The 17,091-nt window shown below is 39.6% G+C and overlaps 1 protein-coding gene across 1 annotated transcript in view; it reads left to right on the top strand.

Moving 5' to 3' along the window:
* The window catches only part of rnf19b (ring finger protein 19B), a 21,424-nt gene extending 4,611 nt beyond the window's left edge, over positions 1 to 16,813 (top strand). Inside the window, exons 2-10 of the mRNA XM_081377395.1 lie at positions 2,681 to 3,891; positions 8,874 to 9,073; positions 10,351 to 10,495; positions 10,582 to 10,744; positions 11,063 to 11,177; positions 13,447 to 13,587; positions 13,677 to 13,866; positions 13,985 to 14,119; positions 15,310 to 16,813. Coding sequence (XP_081233521.1) covers positions 3,293 to 3,891; positions 8,874 to 9,073; positions 10,351 to 10,495; positions 10,582 to 10,744; positions 11,063 to 11,177; positions 13,447 to 13,587; positions 13,677 to 13,866; positions 13,985 to 14,119; positions 15,310 to 15,730 — 2,109 coding nt within the window. The 5' untranslated portion in view covers positions 2,681 to 3,292 and the 3' untranslated portion in view covers positions 15,731 to 16,813. The remainder of the gene's footprint in view (positions 1 to 2,680; positions 3,892 to 8,873; positions 9,074 to 10,350; positions 10,496 to 10,581; positions 10,745 to 11,062; positions 11,178 to 13,446; positions 13,588 to 13,676; positions 13,867 to 13,984; positions 14,120 to 15,309) is intronic.
* Positions 16,814 to 17,091: the final 278 nt, after the last annotated feature.

The following is a 17,091-nucleotide window of genomic DNA, read 5'->3' as shown; positions in this document are numbered from 1 at the left end:
GGAGGGCTATTACCATCTCAGCCCTAAGTTATATATATATATATAAAGAGATGGTGGAGACTCTTTTTCATTGAACCTGCTATGATTCAACACCACCTCTTCAATCTGCCTGTTTAGAATAGGCAGATCTGCTCAGATCATATTGAATTTCCCTGTTTCCATCAGACTCTTGCATTTTGTATGCGTCTCTTGGTCACGTACAGCATAGAGCACGGTGATTGTTGCATCCTCCTGTCATAATGGGTCAAGACATCAGGACAGTGGCTGTGAGCAATGCAAAAGCACTCTGTGAAAAAGTGGGTCATACTGAGTGCTGTCACTGCGTACCTCGCATCGCATATCCATGAACACCAGCAGAAAACAGGCTGCTTTACTTTACTCTGCTTTATGCTGCGACTCTTGGTCATATACAGTGCTTACTGTCAATTTATGTTAAAATCCTGATTAATCGTGTCTAACAAAAGTTTTTGTTTATTGTTTATATATATATAGCACATATCTGTGTGCATGTCTGTATGTGTGTGTCTGTATATAGATAGATAGATAGATAGATAGATAGATAGATAGATAGATAGATAGATAGATAGATAGATAGATAGATAGATAGATAGATAGATAGATAGAACAAACTTTATGTTAGATGCGATTCGTCGATTTGACAGCACTAGTTAAAACAGTAGTGAAAATGCAGCTATAATGGTTATATAAACGTATGTTAATACTGTGTTTTTGGACGTAATAATAAAAAATAATAATCATGGTATTTTTTAAGTACCCTAGAATAAAACACATTACATATGAATATAGCCATCATTTATTTTATAGGTGATGGCACGTTATGTCGAAATTACTGTAATTACAAGATTCCGACTTGTAAAAAGCACATTACAACATGTAAACCAGGAGTTTTTTGAGAGCTCCTAATTGTACCATAAGTACCTTATGTGCATATTCATTTCTGAATTCAAAATATGCCCCCACAAGATATTTTTGTGGGGGCATAAATTAAAAAGAATGTCAGGATGATACAACAGTCCTGATATCATAATGAAGACAAAAGAATGACGTTCTTGAAAATAAAATCTTGACATCACATTTTATTATTTTTTAATACATATTTTTTAAATAAAACTTCACTGAATAATAAATACACTTTTGTTTATGACAAGGCAAGTGTAGCCTAGTTCAAAATATCATGTGTGTGATTGCTCAAAAATGAAATATTTATGAATTAATAGTCTGATATTTAAAAAATAAATATATTTACTCCTTTTTTTGTTATTACCTTTTACCTGGTGGTTACACCACATGACGTTTTCAAAATTAAGTCATTAAAATCATTATTAAATTGAAACTCCTTGAAATGGTATAAATGTTTGGTAACACTTTATTTTACAGTGTCATTGTTACATATGTTAAATGTAGTTAATAACTATAAATTATGCATAATTACACACAACTAACCTTAAAGCTTGCAACACAAAGGTCATGGGTTCGATTCCCAGGGGAAGCAAGAACTTTGGAAAAATGTGTACCTTGAAATGCAATGTAAGTCGCTTTGGATGCAATGTAAGCGTCTGCCAAATGCATAAATGTAAAAGTAAATGTATAATTACACAGTAACAAAGACAACTTAAAATAAAGTGTAACCAAAACGATATGAACACGATACAAATACAAATTATTTTGTATCGAGTACTTTATTAAGAACTCGGCACATGTATTTTCAACAAGATTTTTTCTTTTTTTTTTTCTTCCTCATCATTGACAGTGCCACGCTTATTTGTCACTGACCGATTAGCAAATCTACAATGTTATCGTAACACTTGGAGGTATAAGTGCACTGACAGCTTTACACTTGCATGGTGGTCTCTTTCCCTTCCCCCTCGCACAAGTAAACAGATTTGTGCTACGCAGGCATTAGTCCAGGGGTATTCAGAGCAGGAAACCAGGACACAACAGTTTTAGATGAAAGTATGTGTTTTTTTATTATTTCTTGAGTAGAATTATGTATCAGAGAGATTGATACAGATTAACGGTATGTTGGCCTAGAAAACCATTTCCTCTGCTAGTATGACATTTGCAAACCGTATTGATTGATGTCCCTCTCAGATATAAATAAATGAATAAAGTCCAGTGGAGGCATGCGCTCACACGTTATGTGATGTGGTGTTAATATCTGCCGTGTGTGTGTGTGTTCATGAGGGCCAGAGTCACTATGAGGGTCCTTGTTTGCTGTGTTCATAGTGGGAATTACCATGGCAACTGCACTAGCAGCGCAGTGTGAAGTGGAGAGGGAGCGCTCGAGTGTGTGAGAGTGAGGAAAGAGGGTGTCATCAACAGTGAGACACAAAGAAAACGAAAGAAGTAAAATCCATCACAAGAAGGAAAGACAGGAAATTTGATGACAGATATCAGTATTTAACAAGTTAAATGTCACAGTGCCAATTACTTCCTCAACAGTGTCGTTTTTTAATCGTCTGGGAAGTGGTTTATTCATCAGTACTGTCAGGCAGTCACTTCAGGAGTCCCGAGCATGAAGAGTTAACCGTGAAATGAAAAGAGATTGAGAATAAAAGAAGGGAGGAGTGTGTGTGAGTGAGCGTGCACTGAGCATGCTCCTCCTACAGGCTGTCTGTGCCCTGTGCTAACTTCCTGTGCTATTTCTCTTCCTCAACAGACCGGCTGATTCAGAAGGAGAGAACAGCAGACTGGAGCACTCTCATGTTGGCTCCGCGAATTTAGCCGAGGCAAAAGACGACGGAAGACAAGCCCTCAGGATTACGATATCTTGAGCCTGATTTTACAACTCTGATTCTTTTTTTTACCAACTTCCTAGTTGTCTTTAAACGCCCCATTTTTAATTGACAGTATCTGTCAGTTTTTGTAGTACGTAACAAATTTTGGGTGCAACAATTTGTTTTTGTTCCCTGATTAACATTAACAAGAAGATTGTTGGAGTGTAAGGACTTTGCTCCCATACCATTTTTTTACTCTATTTGTCTAGTTTCTCTTTCCGTTTATTATTTAAACACGACTCCCTGTTACAGATAAGAGGAAGACATGACTTCATTAATGGAATTCTCCCAACAGGGAAACTAACTGGGATTTGTTGAGACATTGACAAACACTCTTTTGTGTATCTGGAGTGTACGTGTTCTTGAGGTTTTGGGCTTCATTGAAATCATTCCGTGGAAGGAACCAAGGCGCATCACGAGAACTCCTCTAACCTAAGCTCGCTGACCTCTCTAAGGACTCAAGTGGGAGAACATTACAAGGTTGTTCTTGGGAAATGGGATCTGAAAAGGACTCTGAATCACCCCACTCCTCTGTTAGTGGCATCCCCAATCCGAAATGCCGTGGGCCGGGCAAGAAGCAAGGCAGGATCTCTTTTCATAGTCTCTTCCATGGCAAACGTGGATCCAGGGGGAACAAGGCTAATGTGGGCACTCCTCTCGCTCAACAGCTGCACCAACAGCAACAACTCCAGCAACAGCAGCTTCTCCAGCCTCCCACACCCACAAATGTGTCGTCAGACCCATCTATGGCAGACACGGCCGAGGCTTTATCCGCTAGCCAGGCCTCTTTGGGAGGTCAAGAACTCCTAGAGTGTCCCCTGTGCCTGGTGCGTCAACCTGCGGAGCAGCTTCCTGAGCTCCAGGGATGCAGCCACCGGTCTTGCCTGTGCTGCCTAAGGCAGTACTTTCGTATCGAGATTACGGAGAGCCGAGTGCAGCTCAGCTGCCCGGAGTGCGCCGAGCGACTTGCCCCACGGCAGGTGGCCCTCATCTTGGACGATCCCAACCTGATGGAGAAGTATGAAGAGTTCCTGCTGCGCCGCTGCCTGGCATCGGACCCTGATTGCCGATGGTGTCCTGCTCCCGACTGCGGGTAAGACTGGGATGGGGTTGGGATGTCAGGGAATCGTAAAAGAAACAAAATACCCTGTTTGTTTTGAATAGGAGGTGTTGTTTCATATACACTACATGGCCAAAGCTTGTGGACCCAGAGTTTGGCAAGATTCCTAAATTCCAGTGAAGATGTGTCATGCAAAATACAGTGATGTTCTAGAGAACTGTGGTTGTGGCAACAGTTTGGGGAGGGCTATTTAGGTTTCGCCATGATTACTCCCCTGTGCACAAAGTGAGGTCATTATAGAAATGATTTACTGAGTAAATGATGTGGTAGAACTTGACTAGCCTAAAGCCCAGATATGTGATGAAGTGAATCCAAAGTTGACATTTTGATTTGAAAATTGGTAGGGACATATTGCGAGGCAGGGGACAAACCTAAATATATAAAAAAAAATTGTTTAGACAGAATTAAATTCCCTCAATTCACAATTCTCATTTCCTATTTTCTCTGACACATAATATCAGCTTTGACTGCTGACTTTCTGATATCTAGGTGACTTCACTATGAATCCTCCCATTATTTTAAAGTATGCCCTGAAAACAGCTGTCACACTCCATTTCACTTATTTGAATGCTTTTAGTTCCAGTGAAATCATAAAACAATATGCAACCTAATCTGCTACTCCAACTGATATGCATCTTCTGAAAATCAGATGCTATTTTATATAGTGAGTGAAGCATAACAATTTTGCCAACCTAAAATATAACATTGGGGGACCGAAATCATTGACAGAAACCGTTTAATTAGTATTTCTCCGATGATATGTTTTGTGTTTCAGCATCTGTTTTGTGTACACAGCATGGATAAGCTAGACCAGGCTTACCGCATATGTTAGCAGTGTGGACACACATCACCGTGACAAAAAAATGATGTTAGAGCAGCAATATGTAAACATTTTCAGCTGAAATAAAAGCCGGCTCATTGCGCAAGAACTTTAATTTATCACGAGAACACGACACCCTGGACAGCATAGCGAGTTAAGTTACCTAATTACCCAAATGTAATTACTTAACCTTTATTTTCCATTTCGTTTTTTGGGTTAATTTCGGTTTCGGTATTTCAATAAAAAAAAAATCATGTTGGAAACTTGGCACATCAGTAAAAGTGTATAAAATTAAATAGAAATTGCGCAAACTTGTGATTTCTGGCACTGAAGGCACCAAGAAACACTACTCTGAGTCACTTCAGCTCATGTTTGGAGTCTAAGACTGAAATCCGAGAATCGCCCCTGACGTAAGCATCCATTGAGCAATGAGAATTTCAGAGAGGCGGCTCCAGCTCTCGATGTCAGCCTACCACAGCTCTTCCCTCAGCTCTACCCTCAAAAAAGAGCTTACGCATTCATATCCGTCAAACACTCTCTAGTGTGTTGGCATCCTAAAATGACCCAAATGTTGGTTGAGAGATTTTTTCACCCAGTATACTCTTGTGTGTGAATGGGAGCAAATCCAGCAATGTTCCAGCATCTACTGAGAAAACCGTCCCAAGAGAATGGAAGCTGTTAGGAAGAACAAATTCTTAATTAAAACCAACAGTTTTGAAATTGCTCAACAAGGGTGTGGTATTCTGGCATACAAATACAGATATTTGTGTATTAAATGCACTTATATGTAATGCAGATGGATTTAATAGAAGTAAGGGGACATATTTCACAGTTCCGCTTCAGCAAGTGTAGGAGGCACTTGGACAGTTATAGGGAACACTTGCGCTTATGTGGGAGTTTATGTAGTTTAGCTGATGTGTTATTCTGTGCGATTGTGATTTACTTCAGAGGCCTTTTACAACCTGTCCTAGGTTTGTCAATCATAATGGTGTGCTGGTGACCCACATTTAAGGCAGGGACATGATTCTTTTTTGCGTCACTGCCACTTCCTATAAAGCCCACGGCTGATACTGAGGGGTTTTCAGATGGTCTGGGAATTTTTCAAATAGGCCATTTTGTCCATTAGACATCACACTATTGGCCGGTTAGTAAGTTGCATAATATAGGGTTGTGAAGTAAGTGTAAGCACATCATAAAGTGTGACTTTTTTTGCTGCAGGATACAATAAGGTTCACCAAGATGTTTCGTTTTAGACTAACAAGGAATCTCCCACCCTAGACAATACAAGCACACACTTTTCTGTTCATTCAGTCTCAGAAACTGAAGGAAAAGCTCCCCCTGTAGATTTTGATGCCTGAGTGTCAGCTCCAATCCATGGTGCTGTTTATTACCCATCAGCCCCCCAGCCAGCTCTGCTTCAGCTAGATTGAAAGTCTAGAGCTGCCAATGGGAGAAAGGAATGGCTTGTTTCTCTCTCCCTCGGTCATATGTTGCGATGGCAACTTAGATGCGGCACAGATGTAGAGTTGCTATGGGTAACCGAGGCTGGTATTTGATTAAGACAATCATTGGCTACTCATTTGACCGTGTGTGCATGCCACGGTGTCTTTGTGAGCCTCAAAATAGAGTGTTGATTTCATTGTCTTCAATCCTAGTGCGTGATCTGGGATACCATAATCATGTGTAATGAGGTCTGTTTCAGCTTGACTCTACATGTGTAGGGTGTGTGTGTGCCAGTACGTGCAGGTAATTGGAAGCTCTTTGTGTAGGACATTACAGTTCTCCATTGCAGCTGAGCTGATTAATGAGGTGTCAGCTGGAGGTGGAATGTTTTCTTCAGAACCTGCTTTAGCTTCGGCCTACAGGCCAAAACTTGCACTTAAAATTAAAGGGTTTGTTTTTGTCACGCATAAGCGAAAGCTAGACAAGGAAGCTGGAGTCAAGTTTTATTTTAACTTTAATCGGCTTGATCTATTGCCAACTGTTCAATCATAAAATCAAAAAAGAATGTGATTTCTTTAAAGATTAAACGTCAAGTTTTTTTTTATGATTTAATAATATGTTTATCAGTGTGTTTACCTGTGTAGTTTTTTAAAGGTCTAAAGTAGAATTTGGCAACAAAAACAAAAAAGTAATGTTCTTAGGAAAGGAATAAAATGCAACTGGAATACTTGGAAACTCCCTCAGCTGGGACATACTGACCGTGCAATAAATCCTCCCTTTCATTTTCCATAATGTAGTAGTGTCTGTTCCTGCTAAAGTTTTCCTTGACTTTAAAAGGAATTTTGACATTACAAAGAATCTTAGTTGGGAACACACTGATATCCTAGTGTATGTGATTACTTTGGGGGGTTTGTCAAAAGGAAAAATTAAGGTCATTTATATAATTGCACTCTATGGAAGCTTGTTTCTGCCACTGAATAAAAAACATAAAAGGTAACTGCGAATTTTTATCTCACAATTCTGACTTTTTTCTCACAATTGCGAGTTTACATCTCGCAATTCGTACTTATTTTCCCAGAATTGCATGATATAAAGTTGCAATTGTCTTGTAATGTCAGAATTGCGTGTTATAGTCACAAATACATTTTATAATGTCAGAATTGTGCGATATAGTCACAATTGCATGTTATAATGTCAGAATTGCGTGATATAAAGTCACACTTGCGTGTTATGTCAGAATTATGAGATTTAAAGGTCCCGTTCTATGCCCCTTTTCACAAGATGTAAAATAAGTCTCTGATGTCCCCAGAGTGTGTATGTGAAGTTTGAGCTCAAAATACCCAACAGATCATTTTTTACAGCATGTTTAAATTGACATTTTTTGGGGCTCAGAAAAACGAGCCGTTTCAGTGTGTCCCCTTTAAATGCAAATGAGGTGCTGCTGGACGACACAGGGGGCGGAGCTTCATGAGCTCGCGCTCAGTCTGTCAGGAAAAATTCATCTCACGGAATGATGATAATATCAGAAACTCTCAGTAACGGTGTTCATTTCGAGTCGGACAATAATGCCTACAGAGTCAGATTGCTGTATAGAGATGAAACAGGTATAGTTTAGTAGTTTAATTACGGTTATTATAACGTATTTGTCATCTGCTTGTAGGCTATGTATCCATTATTTATTAATAGCCTACAAGTCTGCTGTCTGAATGATGATCAAACATGTACTGATGAGTTTAATAAAGTTTATTGTACATCACACAAAAGATGAAGCGTCAGTTTTACTTCAGAAAATCACCGTAAGAGCTGAGTAAACACAGTAGCCTAAGTTATAAGAAGTGCGCAAGTAGCCAGTAGAGTTGAGGGAGCATTCCTGTGGGCGGAGGTTAGTCAAGAAACGGTTCTGGTGATGTCACTAATGCAGGATGTAGAGGGGTGTAGTCCAATCGAGCCGTTTTTTGTAGTCAACTTCTGTTAAATAAAATATCTCCTTGGCATTGAACTTTGAGCTTTATAATTTTACAGATATTATTTATGCTCTAACAGCAACATTACACACTAACTAAAGTTTGAAACATGGAATCGCATGCAACGGGACCTTTAAACTCGCAATTCTGTGGGGGGACAAAAGTCACTCTGTAATTCTGACTTTATAACATGCAATTGCGACTTTATATCGCGCAATTCTGACTTTATATCTCACAGTTGCGAGTTTATATAATGCAATTCTGAGAAAAAAGTCTGAATTGGAGTTTATATCATGCAAACTTGCAATTGTAAAATCGCAATTGTGAGGAAAAAAAGTAAAAATTCACAATTATCTTTTACATTTTTTTATTCCATGGCGGAAACAAGCTTACATTGCAATCTTATTAAAAGTTGTTCTCTATGTTTGTGCTTATGGTGTAATAAAACAAACAAGATCTGTGAAGTCTGAGACAATCACATGGTCCACATATTCCTCAGCTACATTTACAAAAATACCATGATATTACTATAATTTTGAACACTACCATGATGCTATTTTAAAGTACCATTGAAATACCATACCATTACAGTCTGATACCATCACTGTAGAATGTACTTCTGTGTAAGAGCAGATTGCACAAAACTAGGTATAATGATATCTCATGTTACCTAAATCATAGATTCTCTAGGAGAGGCAGTTGACCTGTTTGCATTGTTCCCCTGCCAGTTTTGCAGTCATTGCCTCTGGATGTGCCAGCTGCCCCAGGCTGGTATGTCGAAGAGAAGGGTGTGGTGCTGAGTTCTGTTACCACTGCAAGCAAGCTTGGCATCCTAACCAGACCTGTGACTCTGCCCGCCAGCAGAGGGCGCTATCCTTGAGAACACACAGTAACCATTCACCCAGCTACACTGCTGAGCAGGGACACAGTGAGTATTCAACTTATCAGTCCACCATCTTCTTTCTCATAAGCTTACAGTGAAGAGGAGAATCAAGCCATATCTAGAGACTATAATATCAGAGATTTGGAGTTAGTCTCTTTTTACCTGGGCTAGGAGGCAACCACCTAGCAATGCCCTAGAAACCACCTAGATCCCCCAGTAACCACCTTGAAGCCTCCCAGAAACCACCCTGATCACCTTAGCAACCACCTAGCAACAAAAAACACTCATAAACCTTAGTAACTGCATAGCAATGCCTTAGTAACCTTTTAAAACACCCTAGCTACAACCTAATGATGTCTTAGCAACCACCCAAAGTACCTTTGCTAGAAACCAGCTTGTAGTGTGCTAGAAATCACCAGGACTTGCTAAGCAACCACCTAGCAACAAAAACACTCTGAACCAATTAACAACTGCAAAGAAAAGCCCTGGTAACCACACATTATTGCTAATCAAACAACAAAGTAACATCCTAAAAACCACCCAGATAAACCTTGCAACTTCCTATAAACCACCTAGAAGTCCCCTTGAAACCACCCTGATCACTTTAGCAACCACATAGCAACAAAAACCACTCCAATCATGTTAGTAACTGCATAGCAATGTCCTGGTAACCACTTAGAACACCCTAGTTACAACCTAGTTATGACTTAGAAACCATCCAAAACACCCTAGCAACCACTTAGTAGTGCCCTCGAAACCACCAGGATTTCCTTAGCAACCACATAGCAACAAAAAACACTCAGAACAACTTAGCAAATGCATAGCAAAGCCCTGGTAACCACTCAGAATTGTCAAGCAACCACCTAGTAACGTCATAGAAATAACCCAGAACACTAGCAACCACATAACTGTGCCCCTAAAAACCTAGCAACAAAAACACTGAGAAGCCCTTAGTAACTGTACAGCAATGCCCTGGTAACCAACCAGAGCACCCTAGCCCTAGACTGCCTTGAATACTTTAACATTCAATCTGCAGCTCCTTAGAAGCCACCTAGATCACCTTAGCAACGCGCTAGTGACAAAACAAAAATACATAGCGAGATTATTGAGGTTTCTCTTTCCCTAAAGGACTGTGCTCTCTCTCCTTCTTCTCGCTAGTTTCTCTCTAACCTCCTGAATTAAAGCAGGAGTCTGCTAACGTCTCTCTCCCCGCTCTTATTCCCGTCTGACATTCAGAAAACGCTTCCTCAGCACTTACTGTTTACAGCAGATTCTGTCTGCCTGTACAAATTCTAAATCCCAACCCTTTAATCCCCACTCAGCTGATGACATCAAGCCTTGCCCCCGATGCGGTGCCTACATCATCAAGATGAACGACGGCAGCTGTAATCACATGACCTGTGCTGTGTGCGGCTGTGAGTTCTGCTGGCTCTGTATGAAGGAGATTTCAGACCTGCACTACCTCAGGTACCTTTTGCTGGTTATATCAGTGGGAATTTATCAAACTACTTGCTCGAATCTAAAAATACTAATTATATATGGTGTCTTCTCAGTCCATCAGGTTGTACATTCTGGGGAAAGAAGCCATGGAGTCGCAAAAAGAAGATTCTGTGGCAGCTGGGCACTTTGATTGGTGCACCGGTTGGCATCACTCTAATCGCTGGCATCGCAGTTCCTGCTATGGTTATCGGCATCCCTGTTTACATTGGACGCAAGGTGCGCTATGCCAACATCCCATCTTTCCCCGCAGCGCTAGTTTAGACGTTAACGAAACCTTTATCAGCTGCTATAAGGAACAGAAATTCCTTAAAAAGCCTGGGAATTTCCCTCTCTTTTGCCAGTTGCTCAACCAGCTTAACCACGTTTGATATCGCCATAATTCTGGTACAATGACTTCCTGCTGAAAAATACAGAGGACATATTGTTTTATAGATTTGATTCCGATTTTGAAGCTTTAGGATCAGATCTTTTTTTAATTTAGTAGATAAACGTTCATTTGTGTCAGTGCGATAACACAGCTGCTGTTTGTCACAGATCCACTCGCACTATGAGGGCAAGAAAACGTCACATCACAGGAGGAATCTCGCCATTACTGGCGGTGTGGCTCTGTCAATCATCACAGCTCCAGTCATCGCTGCTGTCAGTGTGGGTGAGTATCCCTGAAAATAATTACATTCATACCGTTAAAAAATTTGGGATCTGTACGTTTTTTTTTGTTTTGTTTTTTAAAGAAAATAATACTTTGATTCAGCAAGGATGCATTAAATTGATCAAAAGTGACAGTAAAGACTTTTACATGGTTACAAAATCACTTTTTATTCATCAAATAATAATAAAAAAAATGTATTACAGTTTCCACAAAAATTTTGAAACCGTTTTCAGCTGTGATAATAATAAGAAATGTTTCTTGAGCAGCAAATCAGCATATTAGTTGAAATTCATCCTTTGGTGCAGATTTGTCATTTTAAAGGGATAGGTTCCTCGTCCTCATGTTATCTAGACACGTTTGACTGTCTTTCTTCTGTTTGGAGAATATATTAGCCACGTTCACAAATCGGACTGATCCGTTTCTCTCAAGTTCAACTCATTGACTAACAGCAAATCAATAACGAATATAAATTTTCATCTGTTCACCACACAAAGCTATCATACGGCTTCAGAAGACATGGAAAATAACACGTTGTGTATAGACTGCTTGTATGACATTTAATGATACTCTGTTGATGCTTCCTTCTGTTCCCACCTTCCTATCTAATGATTGTAAGCTTCAGTTCCTGTTGATTGTAATGGACTATTGACGATGTCGCTTCTGCATTTAGCCTCAGAGGCAACCGCAACTTCCAGTTCAGCACAGTGTATGCAAAATATGAGAAAACTGAATCTAGAGGAAGTGTCACACTAAAGAACAAAGCGATATGTGATATATTTAAAGGAATACTCCACCGTTTTTTTAAATAGGGCTTATTCACCTTCTTTCCTACATTTAGATAGGTGGGCAAATGCATTTTTGTCTCAGTGCATGCATTGTTTTAGTTTGACAGGGTCAGCGCTAGCTTAGCTTAGCATAATGAATGGAATCCTTTGTTGCCAGCTAGCATGTCCTGAGTAAAAGTGATATAAAAAAAATTTAAAAACCCACCTAATTACTTCTTGTGGCCTGTGTATTCACAACAAGTACAAATAGCGATGCAGATTAACACTAGGCAATTTCCTAGGCAGGAACTCATTACTGAATCATTAAGTATTGATCAAAGACTGTAAAAAAGATGGACAACTTGTCTCTATTCTCCACTGTAGAAAAGTGAAGCCACAATATCCCAGAAACGGTCGTTGCCGATTTCGTTGTTTGGAGACCGTTTCTGGGATATTGTGGCTTCACTTTTCTACTGTCTCTCTATTTATATGTATATATGTTTTTATAGCATCAAATAACTAACCAAAACAAAACTTATTGGGAAAATGAACACTTGAACACCTAGCTTGAACGCTTGAACTTCAGCGTGATAAGAACTACCTAAAATTACCTAAATGAAAAATATCGGAATAAATATGTGTAATTAATTTTTTTTAGTTTGGCTCTCATTCCATTCGATTACATGGAGAGGGCGGGGTTTAGGACCTATACTGCAACCAGCCACCAGGGGGCGATCAAAGTGTTTTGGCTTCGCTTTTCAGGACGTGTGCAACACACTTGGTTTTAATATACTAAAATGTTATATTTACTATAGTTATATGTGACCCTGGACCACAAAACCAGTCACATGGGTAAATTTTATGAAATTGAGATGTATACATCATATGAAAGCTGGGTAAATAAGCTTTCAATTGATGTATGGGTTGTTAGGATAGGACAATATTTGGCCGAGATGCAACAATTAGAAGATCTGGAATCTGAGGGTGCAAAAAAATCGAAACATTGATAAAATCGCGTTTAAATTTGTCCATTTATGTTCCCGATTATGCTGCATTCACTCACAAAAATAAATGTTTTATACATTTACAGTAGGAAATTTACAAAATATCTTCATGGAACATGATCTTTACTTAATAGCCTAATGATTTTTGGCATAAAAGAAAAATCAATAATTTTGAACCATACAATGTATTGTTGGCTATTGCCGCAAATATACCCGTGCGACTTGTGACTGGTTTTGTGATCCAGGGTCACATATATAGTATTATACTTTATATAATACACTATGTCATAATGTAATTAGTTGTGAACGACAGTTATGAGAAATATGACAGACAGGGTTTGCTACTACCACAGTTTGTTATGGGAAAATAGCAGCGGAAATACTTTGTCCATTAAGTTTAAAAGAATTGCTAGTACAGTACATCAGATTTTCTCATCAACTCTCGCTTTAACTCAAATCCCAAAGTTTGACTAAAGCTCCAGATCTGTCTCTTCCCTACAGGCATTGGTGTCCCCATCATGTTGGCGTATGTGTATGGTGTTGTGCCTATCTCTCTGTGCCGGGGCGGGGGCTGTGGGGTGAGCCGGGGGAAAGGTCGCGGTGTTAGGATAGACTTTGATGAGGATGACGGGCCTATTACAGGTAAGAAAAAGAGGATTGATCAAGTGATATCATCTGGGTAAAACCTATTCAGTGTATTGAACCGTCAACCGGACACTTTCTCTCTGTAGTTGCTGATGCATGGCGAGCGCTGAAGTCTCCCAGCCTGGGCGAGAGCAGTTTAGAGGGAGGAGCCAGCGGCCTCAGTACCACCTCTCCAAGCGAGGGCCTATCCGTCGCCCCAGGGGGTCTGGGAGACACGCCACACTTCAACACACTAGCCGGAGGAGCACTCGGTGCGAGGACAGGAAAATACAGCAGGTATGTGGGTATTCAGGGCATGCTGGGCTATTCTGTGTACTGTATTGTAAATATAGAAGAGCTGCACTGTAAATATGGGTGGTGTTCTTGTTTTCATGGAAACATGTTTATGTTTTAGGCTGGAGGTGCAGGGGACAGAGCTGGGAAAGGAAAGTGCCGGCAGGGAGACGGGCAGCTTGGGAGCAGCCAGTGACTGTGCCAGCACAAGGGGCATGGCAGGATCAATCACTTCCTCTTACACCTTACCTGACAGGTGTGAACGTCACTCTGAGTAATCACATCTGCGTGACTAATAAATGTACACTACCGGTCATAAATATACACTACCAGTCAAAGGTTTGGGCTCAGTAAAATTGTATGTTGTAAGATGTCTCTTCTGCTGACCAAAGCTGCATTTTTTTCTTAAATACAGTAAAAACTGTAATATTGTTAAAAAAAAAACTTTTAGGTAACACTTTATTTTACAGTGTCCTTGTTACATATGTTACATGTACTTAGTATAGTAATAACAGTAAATTATGCATAATTACATGCAACTAACCCTAAACCAAATCCTAATCCTACCCTAACCCTATAGTATGTACATGTAGTTACTTAATATTACTCAGTACTTAAATACATAATTACACTGTAACAATGACACCTTAAAATAAAGTGTAACCAACTTTTATTTTAATTTTAAGTAATTTAAAGCTGAATTTTCTGCATCATTACTCTTTAGTGTCACATGATCCTTCACAAATCATTCTAATATGCTAATTCTTATTATTACAGTTGTGCTGCTTAATATTTATGTGGAAACCGTGATACATTTTGCTCAGGATACTTTGGGGAATAGAAAGTTCAAAAGAACTGCATTTATTTGAAACAAAAATGTTTTGTAACAATGTAAAAGTCTTTACTGTCACTTTTGATCAATTTAAGGCATCTTTGCTGAATAAAAGTATTAATTTTTCCCGAATTCATTCGTGAATTCATTCATTCACCGACCCCAAACTTTTTAACAGTAGTGTTTATCAGTACCGCAATGGTTACCAGCCAATATTAGAGATTGAAAATAATGATAATAATTAATAATATCATTTATATACTGTCATCAAGATATTAACACAGAATAAATTAACTGTTAAATGTAATATTTAGCAAATCTGAAAATGAATATCCATTTTTCATACTGTACCTTATAATGTCGTGATGCCTAAATACATTCGTAGCATCTAAAATTATTTTAGTTTTTGATTTAGACTAAAAAATTAATTAAAAAATGCCCATTATTTGGCTTTAACATGAAAATAATGATCAGCTTATCAGTACCAACCAGTATTTTAATAGTGGTGCATCCATAAGATAAATATGAAATAGTTGCAGCTTTGATAAATTCTCCTGGAAATGAGAACATGACACTTAATCATCTCACCATTTCAATGACCTGTTGTGTTTCAGAGAGGGCACTAACCTTGAGATCCAGGTGGACATCGAAACTAAACCGAGCCATCTGTGTCTGACCACTGAAGAGGATCTGGCTCCGCCCACTGTCGCCATGGTGCCCGGCTCGGGGGAGGAGCCTCAGGACTGCAGTTCCCGCAGGAGCGGGGTTGTCCTGGATTCCCCTCTGGGCCTGTCGCCAGGAATGTCACTCAGGGAGGGTCTCCGAGACGTCACCCTCGCTCAGCCGGAGAGCATCCGCAGCGACCTGGAGATGTCCGACACGCAGTCAGACGACATCGCGGAGCTCACGTCCGACGACTGCGACTCGCCCCGTCCCAAGAGCTGCCACCCCGCCCCCCCGCCGCAGACCACCTGCAGAGCCTTGAACCCCACCGACAGCCTGCACTGTCCCGACAATGTCATTCTTTACGTGTGAGAGAGAGACTCTCTCCATTGCACAAAGCCAACCGTTTCTGAGCTTTTGACTTGTTAATGCTTTACCTGTTATTTTGCTGCTTTTTATAATTATTAAAACACCTTACTTGCATCCAGACAACTCATGGAACTGACAGCTCATCGCTCTGCTCTCCTGTCCCGTCTCTTAATTACGGGCACGGACAGGTCCTCTACCTCTTCAGAAATTCATACTATCATTCATTAGTTGGTGTTTACGTCTCGATGGAGCAATGCCTTGAGCAACAACAAAACAAAAAAAAAGCGGTACCATCATGGCCAGAAGAATTTCCTTAGATAACCGACAAACATGCTACAAAGTGAAATGTCGCCAAGCACATGTATACGTGAGTGGTTTGTATGTGGATGACACATGACAGTATTGTTTGTATGTTTGTTACTCTTCGTCTTTTTTTAAATCGACCTGGAAATCGTATGATTTTGCATGCGCTGCGCTAGTATTGTTTTGGTCACGTTTGCACAGAAGAACACACACTTTCAGAGTGAGAGAGATCAGTATGGAGTAAGGTCAGTCTGAACTTCACTAAGACAGTTTGACTTGAATCACTGACCGCCTGCCTTACATGCTCTCAGATCCCTTACACTGACTACACTGTTTGTGCCCTCTTGAGCTGAGAGATGAGAGACGGATGTGTGTGTGGATCATGTTTACCAGTGTTGATTTTATTGCTGGGTATTAAATCATATTGTATATCAAGGATGGAACTGACATTCACATGCATGTCTGTTGTTTTTAATGCTATTATTTGATTATGTTTTTTGGCCTATTTTATCTCTTTCTTTTGCGCAATTGCAGTTTTATTTTCAGTTTGTTTTGCCCGCTAGCTGGACGGATGGATGGAGAGAGATGAGTTGGTTGGATGGATGAGCACTCCTGCACTTTATCCAACTATTTATCATTGTTCTACATTGTAGGCTTATATTTATGCACTCCCTTTATTTTTATTTTTTTGGATTTCAGCTTCACTGGGAAATGTTTGAATGCCGTAGTTATGATTTTGTTATTTAATTTTGGATGTAATAAAATATTGTCATTTTTTTTGCATTCTTAACATGCTATGCTTTTTGAATCTCATAATTATATTTGGCTGCAGAGAGAATTTACATGTAATGATGGATAAGCTTTGTCTTGTAATCACAAAAAAATGGATTTGTGGTTGTCACATCTTTTGCTCTCTTTTTTTGGGGGGAGTTGTGTGGAGATGCCTTTATATTTTTAGGTTTATGAGCGAATTGTGAAAATTACTTGATCATTTGACTATAAACTGGTTATTGTGAAATGAGTGTTAACAACTAAATTGAGTTACGTAAGCAATATGCTGA

Source organism: Scardinius erythrophthalmus (genome assembly GCF_964197995.2).
Source record: "Scardinius erythrophthalmus genome assembly, chromosome: 10".
In the NCBI taxonomy this organism is placed as follows: Eukaryota; Metazoa; Chordata; class Actinopteri; order Cypriniformes; family Leuciscidae; genus Scardinius; species Scardinius erythrophthalmus.
Note: the sequence above shows the minus strand (reverse complement) of the source record. Positions and strands in the feature narration are given on the sequence as shown.